General features: G+C 45.0%; 1 protein-coding gene across 4 annotated transcripts in view; it reads left to right on the top strand.

The window, feature by feature from the left end:
* PIKFYVE (phosphoinositide kinase, FYVE-type zinc finger containing) overlaps positions 1-15,851 on the top strand; it is a 603,254-nt gene that overhangs the window by 208,953 nt on the left and 378,450 nt on the right. For 3 of the 4 annotated variants that reach the window (XM_073558214.1, XM_073558213.1, XM_073558215.1), the window contains 3 exons: positions 7,924-7,998; positions 8,073-8,180; positions 11,525-11,665. In XM_073558214.1, coding sequence (XP_073414315.1) covers positions 7,924-7,998; positions 8,073-8,180; positions 11,525-11,665 — 324 coding nt within the window. Of the gene's footprint in view, positions 1-7,923; positions 7,999-8,072; positions 8,181-9,051; positions 10,728-11,524; positions 11,666-15,851 lie in introns of those variants that run through there. The other variant, XM_073558216.1, reaches the window with a different exon arrangement.

The raw sequence follows: 15,851 nt of genomic DNA, 5'->3' as shown, positions 1-15,851 counted from the left end.
TGGCCTACATCTGACGGCGTGGAGTTTGAACGGACATTGCTAAGAGATATAGGCTTCTCCCCAGACCCGATTAACACTCTACTTAAAAGTAGAAAAATCATCACTACCAAAATCTATGTCAGGATTTGGAAGAGATTCCTTCAGAACTCCGGAATAGTCGCTGGGGGTTCAGCACCTATAAACCAGATCTTAGAGTTTCTTCAGAAAGGTCTGGATATGGGGCTTTCCACTAGTACCCTTAAAGTACAGGTATCAGCCTTGGGGGCCCTCTTTAGCTGCAACATAGCGGGTAATTACTGGATCAGTAGATTCATTAAAGCAGCAGGTAGATCCAGGCCAATAGTGAAAGATAGGTTCATGCCGTGGGACTTAAACCTAGTCCTCACAGCTATGACAGAGGCTCCATTTGAACCTATTTCCTCAACTTCCATAAAAAACCTGTCTCTTAAAGTAGCCTTCCTGGTAGCTCTAACCTCAGCTCGTAGGGTGAGCGACATCCAGGCATTATCTAGGCGTCCTCCTTAAATACTGTTTAAGGACGATAGAGTAACACTCAGACCTGATCCGGCATACTTACCTAAGGTAGTTTCTAGCTTTCACAGGACACAGGAGATAGTCCTTCCATTCTTCCTCCCTAATCCAGCTAATGAGAAGGAAGAGAAACTACACACCCTAGATGTTAGGAGATGCCTCAAAGAATATCTGGCAGTTACTGATCCCTGGAGAAAAGATAATGCCCTGTTTGTCTCCCATCAAGGCCCTAGGAAAGGTTGTAGAGTGTCAAAAAGCACACTAGCTAGGTGGATTAGAGAGGCGATCTCAATAGCATACACCTCAAAAGGCAGGTCGCCACCCGGAAAGCTGAGGGCGCATTCCACCAGAGCCATGGCGACCTCATGGGCCGAGAGATCAGAAGTCTTCATCGACGAGATATGTAAGGTGGCTACTTGGTCCTCTCCGAGCACCTTTTATAGTCATTATAGGCTAGACTTGGGTGCTTCCACAGATCTCTCTTTTGGTTTAAGGGTACTGCAGGCTGTAGTCCCTCCCTAAATAGTTATTACTCTCTGTAATTCTCTCAGGTGGTGCTGTCATGGACGACCGAAGAAAGTCGTAGTTACTCACCGGTTAACGGTATTTTTCGGAGTCCATGACAGCACCCGTATATTCCCTCCCTTTGGTTTAAAATTTTGGGTGTGCACTTCTTCCCCTTATAGGTACACGGGTAATTTAAATAGTCGTGTAAAGTATTGTATATAAATTATGCTATTAACCGTTGTGGTCCTCTTGTGCTCTGTAATCCAACTGATGCGTGGGAGAGGTGCCGCCTTTTTGTATCTGTAGGTTTCCTGTTCCTAAAGGGCGGATCCCCTCTCTCAGGTGGTGCTGTCATGAACTCCGAAAAATACCGTTAACCGGTGAGTAACTACGACTTTTCCTTCCACGTTGCTTTAGTTCCTGTGAAGCATCTGAAGGGTTGGTAATCTTCATGAATGTAGTTTTGAGTAGCTTGAGGGGTGCAGTTTTTATAATGGTGTCACTGTTGGGTATTTTCTGCAATATAGACCCCTCAAAGTGACTTCAAATGTGAGGTGGTCCCTAAAAAAATGGTTTTGCAAATTTAGTTGTAAAAATGAGAAATCGCTGGTCAACTTTTAACCCTTATAACTTCCTAACAAAAAAAATGTTTCCAAAATTGAGCTGATGTAAAGTAGACATGTGGGAAATGTTATTTAGTAACTATTTTGTGTCACATACTTCTCTGGTTTAACAGAATAAAAATTCAAAATTTGAAAATTGCGAAATTTTCTAAATTTTCACCAAATTTCCATTTTTTTCACAAATAAACGCAAAAATTATTGACCTAAATTTACCACTAACATGAAGCCCAATATGTCACGAAAAAACAATCTCAGAATCGCTAGGATGCGTTGAAGTGTTCCTGAGTTATTACCTCATAAAGGGACACTGGTCAGAATTGCAAAAAATGGCCAGGTCATTTTTCCCCCCACACAAGATCCCTAAATATAGAGTCAATAGTAAGAAACCACAGCCCAGGAAACTAGATAGGGGCATTGTGCAAGACGTATAGCAGTTGGGGCATCAAAATCATCTTAATCAGATTAAGTCTTCCCACTACTGAAAGATACAGTTTACACCACGCCCCTACTTTACTCCTAAACTTAGGGTACCGTTACACTTAGTGATGCACCAGCGATCCCGACAACGATATGGATCGCTGGTGCATCGCTAAGTGGTCGCTAGTGAGCTGCCACACAGGCAGATCTCACCAGCGACATAGCAGGGGTCGGGGGTCGCTACTTACCTGTCAGATGCGGCGATCCTGACGTCCTCCCGCCCGCGTCCACGCATCGCTCGTCGGCGCCACAGGAAGCCCAGCAGGAAGCGCCCGACGAGAAATGGTCCAGGACGTTCTCGCACGACCGGCGATGAGCAGCGGGGGAGCCGTTCGGAGGTAAGTATCAGACATAGCGATATCGCTAGCAATATCGCTGCTACGTCACAAAATCGGTGACGTTATAGCGATAATGCTAGCGATATCGCTATGTGTAACGGGGGCTTTACTCAGCAGTGGAATCAGATTCAAACCTGCATAGCTCGAAATCGGAAGTGCCACCTGAATGCCCAGATATTTAAACTGTCGCACCACTGCCAAAATTCTACCCTCCCCCGACACTGGCAAATCAACCCCACAATCATCTACAGCCATGACAGTGGATTTTTCCCAGTTAATTTCTAATTCCGATATAGACCCAAATGTTTTTAATAATTTCCATTGCTCTCAACAACGGCTCTCTGGAATCCTCCAAATAAAGCAACATATCATCTGCATACAGTGATACTTTTTCTTCTACTAAGCCATATCTGAACCCTTTAACCGAAGCCGTCCTCCTAATTGTCTGCGCCAGGGGCTCCACTGCCAAAGCAAAAAGTAGTGGGGACAACGGACACCCCTGCCTAATCCTCCTATGAGCGCAAAGCTCCCAGACATTTGCCTGTTAACTCTGACCCTAGCGGTCGGGGAGGTATATTGCAACCGTATCCATGAAATAAAGGTTGGCCCAAAACGAAAGCGTTCCAATACCCTCCAAAGATACTGCCACTCAACACTATCAAATGCTTTACTCGCATCCAATGAAACCACAACCCTCCTGCCCCTGTTGCCCGATGGCAGCTGCAAATTCAGAAAAAGTCTACGCAAATTAATCGCCGTAGACTTATTTGGCATAAATCCGAATTGGTCCGGATGGACTAGATCCTGAACCACATTTGCCAAACGGCTAGCCAAAATTTTTGCCAAAATCTTTACATCCACTGTCAGCAACAAGATGGGCCTATAAGATTCTGCCAACCCCGGGTCCCTTCCCTCTTTCGGAATGACCACCACCACCGCCTCCCTGATGGACGCCGGTAATTCACCCTCCCGAAGAACCTCTGCAAAAACCTTTTGCAGTCTGGGTGTCACCATCTCAATTAATTGTTTGTTAATTTCACTAGTGATACCATCTGCCCCCGGAGCCCTATTATTAGCCATAGATAAAATAGCAATTTCAATCTCTTCTTTTGTTATGAGCACCTCCAGTTTCCCCCTATCACTGTCTTTAATCCTCGGGAGCCCTGCTTCCTGAAGAAAACCCTCTGTCCCCAAATGAATCCCCCGATCCCGAAGAGTATAACTGATTATAGAATCGTCTAAATTCCTCCAAAATACACTGTGTCCCCCACCTCCCTTCCCTCCTCAGTCCCCAATTTATATACATAAGACGATTCCCTCTGCGTCGCTACAACCACTGACGACAGATGCCCCACTTTTTCACCTTTATCATAAAATTGCATTTTCTGGAAGGCCCTCCTCCTCTCTGCTTTCCTCAAATACACCTTATTAACCTCTTCCTGTGCAGCCCCTTAGGCTACTCTGATTTTCTGCTGACGGGTCCAGTACCGTATCCTTCTCCACCCTCTCTAAGGTTTCTATTATTTTCTCGAAACAAAAAAACCCTTATGACCGCTTTCATAGCGTCCCACACCACCCGACTATCAGCACTCCCTTCATTAATCCGCCAATACACCTCCAATTCTTCCTTTATAATATTCATATCAATATATTCCAGCCACACTGGGTTCAACTTCCACCCACCTCCCTTCCCAATCTCCCCCCCCATCTGTCTAATGGACAATTCTATAGGCTTATGGTCCGAAATCGCCCTTGGGAGGTACTCCACTCCACAGTCCAGTTGTCATTAGTTCATTTCCCAGTGCCATATCTATTCATGAGAGAGACCCATGCGTCGCAGAATAACAAGAGTAGCACACCGCATTCTCATGTCTCACGCTCCACAGGTCCATCATTCCAATCTCTTTAATATAATTCCAAAATGACATCAATTTCCTAATGCTTTTACCTGTACTCTGTTATTGTCTATCCCACCCCTCATCTATAACATTATTGAAATCACCAATAAGTAATGGTAATCCTGTACCACGCTTAAATAATTCCATAACCTCACATAACTTTTTCCCGCTATATGGCGGTGGCATGTACATAGCTACTATACATAGTGATTGCCCATAGATTTTACAAACAACAAAAATATACTGTCCTTCACTATCAACATGGCTTTCAATTTCTTCAAATGGCGTAGACGCTCCTATTAATAAAGAGACCCCTCTAGCATATGAAGAATATGTGGAATGATATGCTCTCCCAATCCACCTCCTCTTCAACACCTCCACCTTTTCCCGCAGTAAATGAGTCTCCTGGAGGCATAGAATATCCGGTCTCCTCTTCCTAGCATATTCCAAGATCGCCGTTCTTCGTGTTCCCTCTGACAGTCCTCTTACATTCCAACTAAGGATTTTAATTCTATCACCAATCATACAATTCTATACATACAAGTTCCCGACCCTTGAAAATATCTTGCAGCTCTCTGTGTGCAATAAAACTCTTCCCTAAACAATTAACCCCTCTCCTCCCCCCATATACAGTAACCCAACAAACCATAACAGTTCTCCCGTTGTATTTTTCCCTCTCTTACCAGAGAGTGGGTACTCCAATGTCTAGCTACACTATAATCATTACCTCTGAACCACTATCTATCTAAAACTCTCCCACACCTCCTCCGCATATGCATATAGACATTATTATTACAATCAGTCCCTCCATAGTTCAAATCAGTTAATATGCAGGAACCAGAAACCTCCATATAACAGCACCGTCTTTTAGTTTCTCCTTATCCAAAAACAACATGACACAGCGCTGCATTTCACTCCGCTCACTTCCCTCTGTCCTTATCCGCCTGGAGACGCTTGTTGTTTAAGTCAAGCCATTTCACAGCCTCCTCTGGTGTTTGGGAAAAAATGCACTGTTCCCAGGGCCACAACCCTGAGCTTTGCCGGATATAAGGTGGAGTAAGCCAAAGCCAAGTCTCTCAGTCTTTTCTTCACTGCACCATATTGCATCCTCTGCGTTTGCACCTCGGCTGAGTAATCAGGATAAATGGAAATCTTTTGGCCATTAAAGCACAGATCTTTGGCCGTTCTTGCTTTCCTTAGTATAATATCTCTGTCTCTATAATTAAGGATTCTAGCAAGGATAGTACGGTGGGGGGGGGGATCCCGGCAGAAGTGGTCTCGTGGGGACTCGGTGCGCTCTCTCCACCGCATAAAGTTTGGTCAAGTTATTGGTGCCAATTTTAGTGTGGAGCCAGTCCTCAATAAATGCTTTAAGATCTGTTCCTTCTGCCTTCTCGGGGATGCTCACTAATCTCACGTTATTCCACCTTGAGCGGTTTTCCAAGTCATCATTTTTATCAGCCAGGGCAGCACATCTCTGCAAACATTGAGTGTGAAACTTTCATTTTAGAAAGTTGATCCTCCAGCCCACTCACTCTCTCCTCCACTGCCCCCACCCTGACATCAGCTTTACTTATGGCTGCCTTCATGCTGGACATTTCTTCTTTAACACCATCAACTCTGTGTAAGGGTTGTTAGTGCAGTCTTACAAAATCTGACCAAGTCATACACATCCTTCAATGTGGGCTCCCCTATGACAGGCTCCACAATGTCTTCGTGCTCCACACTTTCCTTTTCCTGCCGTTCATCCTCACCCATTAACCCCTCCTGTACCAAATTTCCCTTTGAGTCTTCCTTCTCTTTCTCCTCGGTCTCCCCTTCTCCCCCTTCAAACATCACCTTTGCTGTTCCTTCCAGCCTTGCAAACTTCTCCAAACTGCTATCTCGAGTCTCCATGCATAGGAGGCATTTGCTTCATCTGCCCTTCCACCAGCCTACAGGCTGTCAGCTGCAGCCCGGCTCCCTGCTCCTGTCCTGGCATCTTGCTGCCGTCTTTTTCCCATGACCTTGGGTTACCACAACACAGCATGTATGTCAGGAGCTGCCTTCACTCTCCTCCTCCACCAGCTGGGATCCTTATCAGCACTTCAGAGGGCCTATGAACAGGATAAATGAAGATATATAGCAGAGAGGTCACAGGAGCAGTCTGCTCACATGAGTGCTAGGCTACGCCCCACAATATTTATCTTCTACAGAGTCCTAGAGGAAGGATCGGGCGCTCTTCATCTCCTTTCAGGGTCCTAAGAAATGTTCATGGGTTTCAAAAGGTACCTTTATGAGGTGGATAAGAAAGGCCAGCAAGATGGCCTACACGGGGGCAGATATAGCGGTGCTGAAAAATCTGAAAGCCCACTCTACGAAAGCGATGGTGAAATCCTGGGCAGAGCGCAATCATTTCTATCGCGCAAATCTGTAAGGTGGCAACTTGGTCTTCCCTTTCTATCTTTTTATAGGCTCTATAGACTAGATCTATTGGCCTCCTCTGACCTTACGTTAGGGAGGGACCACAGCCTGCAAAACCCTTCTCCCAAATTCTTATTATTTCTCTGTAATTCTCTCGGTGACGTCATGGTTGACAGGAAAACACATATATTACTTACTGATAATGTGTTTTTTCGGAACCTATGACAGCACCCTTCTATTCCTTCTCATTATTAAGATGGTCACCTTCTGGTTGATGGGTTAGTTTTTCTTATTCACTTTTGGTGGAAATTTTAAGAATTGTCTATACTGTATATGTGTATTCATTAACTTTGGAGGTTCTCTTGTGCTCTGTAAACCTACTGAGGTGGAGCTAGGCATTGCACTTTTTATCTTGTGCCACATGCACATTTGCATATACAGCTCTGCCACATGCACATTTCCATATACAGCTCTGCCACATGCACATTTACATATTTAGATCTGCCACATTCACAAACGACCACACATTATTCGTTACCTCATTTTGCAGTTCCTTCCATTCATATGACTGATCACATGACATGAAAGGTCCTTGAGCTAGTAGGTTGGAAGGTCCTCCAGATGTTCAGGATGTGCCCTGCACAGATCACCTTAATCAATGTGTGGCAGGAGTAGAGTGCGCAGTTCTCTCAGTGATCGGAAAGGACACGTTATCAACTCTCTACTCGATAATAGGAATCTGCCTTCAGACTATTAAACGCACTCACGTTTTAACAAGATTTGTGTCTTACTAAAAAGTGTGTCTTATAGTCCGAAAAAAGTAATTGCAGGAAAATGTTCTACAGATATAACACACACCATCAGTGCCGCACAATACATTGTTTGTGACTGTGAAACTTCTAAAGCGTTTTATTAGTCAAAAGTCGCATCTTCCTCATTTCCCAGCAGCTTTTGGTCCCCTGTTAGCTGCCTCTCCTTTAGTTAAAAAATGTCAGCAGTATGTTTGTCTTCCATGTTTCTCTTTCAACATTATTAAACTGGAAATTATTTTCCAGAATGGCGATTCTTTATTATGGTGTACACCTACATGGTTTAGATTTCACCCTACATTCGGTTTTACATATATTTATTTTGTGTTTTGTATAGATCCCTGGTGGAAAAAAATCCGACTCCATGGTGGTTAATGGTTTTGTCTGTACCAAAAATATTTGCCACAGAAAGGTAATGTCGTTCCTGTCCTGCCATCTGTACAGATGTTATCTTGCCTGTGCTTACTGTTGTTTTCATTGTTCCAGATGAATCCCAGCATTAAAGCTCCAAAAATTCTGCTGTTAAAATGCTCCATTGAATATTTGTACCGAGAAGAGACAAAGTTTACATGCATTGATCCAATCGTCCTTCAGGTTAGTCATAGAGAATCAAATCCAGATATGTGAAGGACTGAAAATTGGACTCTGGTCACCTAATCTGAAACCGCGGGCAGCATGGTGGCTCAGTGGTTAACACTGCAGCCTTGCAGCACTGGGGTCCAGGGTTCAAATCCCACCAAGGACAACATCTGAAAAGAGTTTGTCCTGTCTGTGTTCTCTCCAGGTACTCCAGATGGAAAATGCTCTCCAAGAGCGACCCAGAGTTTTGTGTGGAAGGACTACTACTCTTAATGATTGTATGGCCAGATATAAGTGATGTACCCCCTGGTTCAGTGCTGGCTCCACTATTGTTCAACTTTATTAATGACCTAGAAGATGGGATTAATGGTGTTTCTATTTTTGCAGGTGACACCAAACTGTTATATAGTGAAGTCTATGGAGGATGTGCATAAATTACAGGCTGATTAGGACACACTGATGTTTGGGATTAGTTTCAATGTGGATAAATGTAAAGTTCTGCAATAATTATGTAATAATACGTGGGCACCAAATGTTAAAGGAGTAAAACTAGGAGAGTCACTTGTAGAGAAGGATCTGGGTGTACTTGTAGGCCACAGAGTAAATAACAGTATGCAATGTCAATCAGTGGCTTCTAAAGCCAGTAGGCTAGTCGCATATTAAAAGACGCCAGGAATTGCGGGAGGAGATGTAATGTTACCACCATGCAAAGTGTTAGTGCAACCTCCTCTGGACTTGCTCTTTGACAATCTACAATCTAGTTTCCACCCCCATCACTCCACTGAGACAGCCCTGACCAAAATTACTAACGATCTACTTACAGTCAAAGCGAATGGACAATACTCTATACTCCTGCTTCTAGACCTGTCCTCTGCTTTTTACACAGTTGACCACTGCCTCCTACTACAGATCCTCTCCTCCTTTGGCATCAAAGACCTTGCCCTATCCTGGATCTCCTCATAGCTTTCCAACCGCACATTCAGCATCTCCCACTCTCACACTACCTCCTCATTCCACCCACTCTCTGTTGGATTCCCCCAAGGCTCTGTTCTAGGACCCCCTACTCTTCTCAATCTATACACTTGGCCTGGGGCAACTCATAAAGTCCCCACGGATTCCAGTACCAACTTAATGCTGATGACACTCATATCTACCTCTGGCCCAGACGTCACCTCTTTGCTGTCCAGAATCCAGGAATTTCTATTGGCCATATCCTCCTCCTTCTCTCGCTTCCTCAAGCTCAATGTGGACAAATCTGAACTCACCATCTTTCCTCCATCTCACAGATCTTTCTTACCTGACCTATCACAATTAACAACATCATGCTTCCCCCGTACTGGAAGTCCGCTGCCTTGGAGTAACCCTTGACTCTGCCCTGTCCTTCAAACCGCACATCCAAGCTTTTTACCTTCTGTCGCCTCCAGCTCAAAAATATTTCCAGAATCCACCCTTTCCTCAACCCTCAATCTACTAAAATGCTTGTGCATGCCCTCATCACCTCCCGCGTCGACTACTGCAACATCCTTTTCTGTGGCCTCCCCGCTAACACCCTAGCACCTTTCCAGTCCGTCCTTAACTCTGCTGCCCGACAAATTCATCTCTTTCCTCGCTACTCCTCCGCTTCTCCCCTCTGCAAATCTCTTCACTAGCTCCCATTCCCTCAGTGTATACAGTTAAAATTACTAATACTGACCTACAAGGCCATCTATAACCTGTCTCCCCCATATGTCTCTGAACTAATCTCCCGATACCTTCCCTCACGTAATCTCCGGTCCTCCCAAGACCACCTCCTCTCCTCCACACTTATTCATTCCTCGCCCAACCGCCTCCAAGACTTCTCCCGAATATCCCCCATCCTCTGGAATTCTTTGCCCCAACACGTCCAACTATCAACCACATTCGTATCCTTCAGATGGAACCTGAAAACCCACCTCTTCAAGAAAGCTTACAGCCTGCAATGACCCCGCTACCTCCTCACCACTACTGGAGATATCGCCTCAACCAACACCGGAACTGCTTCAACCCACCAACCTACTGTCTCCTTCCCCACCATCCTGTAGAATGTAAGCCCGAAAGGGCAGGTGTATCAGTCTGTCATTATAAGTTTGTTTACTGTAAGTGATATCTGTAATTTGTATGTAACCCCTTCTCATGTACAGCACCATAGAACCAATGGTGCTATATAAATAAATAATAATAATATCTTGCTCATTTCTGACCACCAGTTAATAGAATGTGCTGGAATTCAGAAAGTTACAAAGAATAACCACAAAACTGATAATTGACATGGAGGATCTTGGTTTTGAGGGAAGATTAACATTAGATGTGTTTATCCTAGAGAAGACATGTCAAAAGGGGGAAACGAGGCTAACTTGTACAAGTACATAAACAACCCATACAAAAGGTATGGTCAGAAGCGGGTTAATTTAAAATCCTTAAGGGGGTGCTGCCTCTGTCTGGAGAAGGATGTGTTTACTCTCCAGAGGAGCGGAGGCTTTGTTACCATAAAAACTATTTTTCTGTAGCATCGTCTACATCAGGAGTTGCTCACAGCGGGAACGTTCAATGGTTTTAAATATGGTCTAAATGGTTTTTGAGAAGAAAATAACAAATACTTAAGTAAATTTATAAAATGTTCTTGAATACTGATCCAGCAGATTACACTTGGGATCAGGAGCGAAACACCTGCTCTTTTGGGGCAGACTGCATCATTCATTATGGAACCATTTATCCCTTCACACTCCTCGGTTAAATATGATGGACATGTGTTTTGTTTTTTTTAACTGTAGTTACCATGGAACTATGTAGAATGTTGTGTATGTATTGCTTGATGTACATATATTGACTACCCTCCATCTTTAACAAGAAGAACTGATATTCTAAAGCTTCATTTGTGACGCGTTGTATAAAGGGACCTTGAGTTTCTGTGCTAAAGCAAAATTGTCACCTAAATGTGTTAAAATGCTGTAGTGCCAATTACAGCGCTGCGTGTGCGCGGCCTGACAGGACCGCTGACAGACCACGTTACATGTTAGGATCTGGCATGGTGTCATTGATTCCGATGGATGGCAGTGCTACAGATCTTTGTTTGGTCTTTAGATTTGGTCTGGTAGTCGGCGTCAATCTTGTTAAAGCATGAAGTGGGTGGCCGGAGAGTATCATCCTGTCCGCACTATGGAGCTGACTGAGAGGAACCAACCTTTCCTCTTCCCGCAGTAACTGATGAACCATTTATTCAGTCCTGATATATTACATTGATATGCACCAAAAGGGATGTTTTTTTTCTTAATTTTTCACCCTTGGTTAACAATCTTTAGTATTTCGGTTCATGTTTTGATTTTCTTGTTTTTCTCTGTCAGGAAAGGGAATTTTTGAAGAATTATGTCCAAAGGATAGTTGATGTTCAACCAACGCTAGTTCTGGTGGAAAAGACAGTGTCAAGGATAGCACAAGATATGCTGTTGGAACATGGAATAACCTTGGCTATCAATGTTAAACCGGTGCGTAATGTAGCCATGGGCCACAATGATAAAGCCAAAACTCCTTATCTGACACTGGCAGGCACTCATTTTGTTAGAACATTCAGCTGCCTAAAATGATAAATGACTTTATTCAGCTGGACTAAGAATGGAAATCTGAATTTGGATGCATGAGTAATACACGCTTTCACATCAGCTGCAGTGTGCAGCCATGAATTCTCTTGCTTTACCTGTTCCTGGATGGATTGAAGTCCATGCCTGGACATTTTCTTTTCTTGCTGAATTCTATGTTATGAATAAGGAATAGATTAATAATTTTTTCTATTTCCATATCTAGCATTTAAAGCCTTTTCATGGTTTTAATCAAACAAGTATAGGTAAAAGATAAATGAATAACTCCAGAGCGTGTCTGCAGGGCTTCTTATGACTTTGGTTGGACTCATGAATGCTTGCCATTTGTCGCATCTGGTCAAAACACTTAGAGATTGCTGATTTCTGTGTCACACAGGTGAGGACAAATCAGAGGTTTGTGTCCTCCTGCTACCGCAGCAATCAGTGGCTAATTTAGGCTTAAAGTAGCGTCCTGTATGGCAGAATGAAATGACAGATTGCTGAAGCACCTATCTGCATCTCGATCTCTTGCCTGGAGAAAATGGAGTCCTGGGTGACCCTACTGGCTTGTCTTTGTTCCTGGCCTCTTATTCTCAGGTATAATAGTGCCAGTAAGGGAACAGTCATGGTCATAAGCTGCAACACACCTGGAGAATCAACGTCTGCACTCCCATTTTATCAATAATCAGCATAGCATAGTGTGCCACATAGTGCTAAAAAGTATTAAAATGTAAAGTAAGACTAGCGACCCTCACTAATGTACAGCAGTGTCAAACATCTCTTCCCCTCCCCCCAAAAAAAATGCTGTTTCACCTGCAAAATTGTATTTACTTTGGGTAAAGTTTGCTGATGTCCACTTTGTGTGACCGTGCCTTAAAGCAGGGGTGGGGAACCTCAGGCCCGTGGGCTGTAACCTTGATGACCTTTTATCTGGCCTCGGGGTTGCTTACCAGGTACTACAGTGCTTGAGCCGGCAGCTGTATTTTGATGGCCGCCGGACCATTAATTTTTTCGTGCTCTGTGAGCATTGAGCATGCTGTATTCACTACTGAATGTTGAGGCACGGGCAATGAAAAATTACATCCTGACACCAGTGCCAGCATCAGGACATACTTTGGGGGCTGAGTAAGAGCGCAATTTGTACAGCCCCTGAAGGATGGTATAAATATTCAAATAGCCCTTGGCAGAAAAAATTCCCCACCCCTGCCTTAAAGTGTGAGATAGTGGAGATAGTGGAGGACGGCGTTGAAGTTGGGCCTGCAATTAATCATAGACTTTACACCTTTTTCTCTCGAGTCAAAATGGTTCTAATAATGATTGTTATATTAATTACTTACTTTGTGCCTTACTTAAAACAAGCATTCCTCCTCCCATCAAAGTTTTAATATATTGCAGTCATCATATTATATAGCACTGTGCACTTACAATTGCGCATTTTGCCTTTCTATCCTGCTCATTCTTCTCTTTTCTCTGCTGTATGAAGAAACATGAAGTATGGTGTCCCTGCATTTATCCTTCCCCTCTTCCACTCCTCAGCCAGCTGCTTGCTTCCACCCTGCCAGGGACTTTTGCCGTGACTCCTACAGGGAAAACAGACTTCCTGTTTCTACATAGTGCTTAGAAGGATTGTGCTAGTCAGTTTTTAATCGCTTGATACACATTTATAAACAAAAACCACCACGCTAGAAGGATTAAAAATGGATAACCCTAAAGACTGCTCAAATGGATGCTGAAAGGAGCAAGCAACGACACTTAAAAATGTGAAAGAAAAGTGCTGTTATCGCGCATGTCAAACATGTCACTTATTTGTCTGGTAACATCACGACTCCTTTCTTATTTGCTGAGACCCTGGTTGGGTGCCTGCAGATGTTCGCAGCAGTCTTTTTTTTTAATATACATTTGTGCTGTGATTTATGTACTCAGTTTAAGCTGCTGTCCATGGTAAATTGAATGTGTGACTGGAACTGATTATTACTACCGCACTTTTCCCTTCACCCATGACAGCACACCTGAGAGAGCGATCCGTCCCGCCAGGACAGGAACCTACTGAAATATAAGGGGCGGCACCTCTCCCCCGCTTCAGTTGGGTTCCTGTCCTGGAATGGGATCCCAGTCAGACAGCGGCGGTGCCTGTCATGGAAGACGATGGACCCAGGGCCGTCCCGGCGTGGGAAGAGCAGGTCTGCTTACCTGCAGCGCCGGCCATCAGTGGCCTAGAAGCGCAGTCCTGGGGATCCTCCTGCAGGCCCCGGGTTCGTGTGGGTGCGGTAATGCAGGCCTCGGCAGCGTGGCGCTCCTCCGTGCCTCCCTCCCCCTGCGAGCGCCCGATCCTTCTCCCTGGGACAACAGGGAAAACCGGGGGCGGTTTCCGGCATCTGACATCAGCGGCGCGGTGCACCCTGGGAGTGCGCCGGCTGACGTCACAGACGCGACGGCAAGATGGCGCCTGGTGCGGTGCCGGCTGCAGTAAGAAGAATGGTGGTCGCAAGGGGGAGGGGAAGAGATAGCTCACTGGATGCACCTACTTAAAGGAGGACGAGGAGCAGGGCGGCCAGGTGATACAATGGGGTCACAGCAGGAGCGTTCACCATCTCCACCGTCTCTGCCCCCATCGCAGACCTCTGCACGTAAGCATGGCAGGCGTTCAAGCGGCAAAAGCAGTAGCCGCCCGAGCCACAGATCGAGAGATTCCTCGAGGTCGAGAGCGTGCAGACCACATGCTCCAACACAGCCTCCGAGTCTGGTATCCAACTTTGTGGGTGGTGAGTGATCTTCGTGAAAGTTAGACCAATATTAATAGGGTCCTTCTTGTGTGTTATTATTTCTTTAGGGAAAAGGTAAAAAAAGCAGTGAGCAAGAAAAATAATAGTGTGCTATATGCCAGAGCCCCCTAGCAAGAGATTGGCAAAAGGACCTTTGCGCCAGCTGTATCCAGCGAACTATGGCGGAGGAGGTGCCAAGCCTGACAACTAACCTCAGATCAGTCATAAGGTCCGAGGTAGAAGGCTCACTTAAAATGTTATTAAAGAAAAAGAAAAAAAGTAGGAGAGACTCCCCAAGTTCTTCATCAGACTCCTCCTCGTCTGAATATCAGGCCGAGCACATGTCCTCCTCCTCCTCAGATAGTGATACTGGGGGCAGGCCGTGTTTTCCGGTAGAGGATACAGATGTGCTCCTTAAGGCCATTAGGACAACCATGGGCCTACAGGAAGAGAAAGCGACTAAGTCCCTAGAAGACGTCATGTTCGGGGTGTTACAGGAAAGGAAAAGGCGCACCTTTCCAGTTAATGAGAAAATCCTGGCGCTCTTTGAAAAAGAGGAAGAAGCCTGAAAGATCAGGTAGCCTTCCTTCCTCCTCAAAAAGGAGATATCCCTTTGAGCCTAAAGATATGGAAATATGGGACAAGGTCCCAAAATTGATGCAGCAGTATCCAGATCATCCAAAAGACCGGCCCTGCCCCTAGAAGACTCAGGAGTACTAAGAGATCCGCTAGATAAGAAAGCAGACTCCTACCCAAGACATACATGGGAAGCAGCGGCAGGGGGACTGAAACCGGCAATAGCCGGCACCTGCACAGCTCGATCCTTAATGATCTGGCTATAGCAGCTGGAAGAAAAACTCGCATCTAAAGTTTCAAGAGAAAAAATCCTGGGAGACATGTATCTTCTACATGGAGCAGCCGCTTTTTTTGGCTGACACCTCTGCCGATTCCATGAGACTGACTGTGAGGGCGGCAGGATTATCAAGCGCCGCAAGGCATGCATTATGGCTTAAAGGCTGTCCTGGAGATCTACAGACAAAAGCTAAATTGTGCTCTCTTCCGTGTGATGGACAATTTCTATTTGGGAAAAATTTGGACGACATCCTGGAAAAAGCAGGTGATAGAAAGAAGGTCTTCCCTAGATTTCCTGGAGATCAAAGAAGACCGCCCTTTCGGAGGGGAAAATTCAACCGAGGCCGTCCTCCGGGGGATCGGAAAAGATGAGAGGACAAAAGGAAGAAAGAGTCTGGTTTCATGTTTGGCGGAGCCATTTCATCTGCATAGAAATCCCCACAATGACGCCGATATCCCAGTGGGGGGAAGACTGATGCTCT

Source organism: Dendrobates tinctorius, unplaced genomic scaffold (assembly GCF_039654945.1).
Source record: "Dendrobates tinctorius isolate UK_male_01 unplaced genomic scaffold, ASM3965494v1 ptg000254l, whole genome shotgun sequence".
In the NCBI taxonomy this organism is placed as follows: Eukaryota; Metazoa; Chordata; class Amphibia; order Anura; family Dendrobatidae; genus Dendrobates; species Dendrobates tinctorius.
This window is presented reverse-complemented; position numbering and strand designations above follow the sequence as displayed.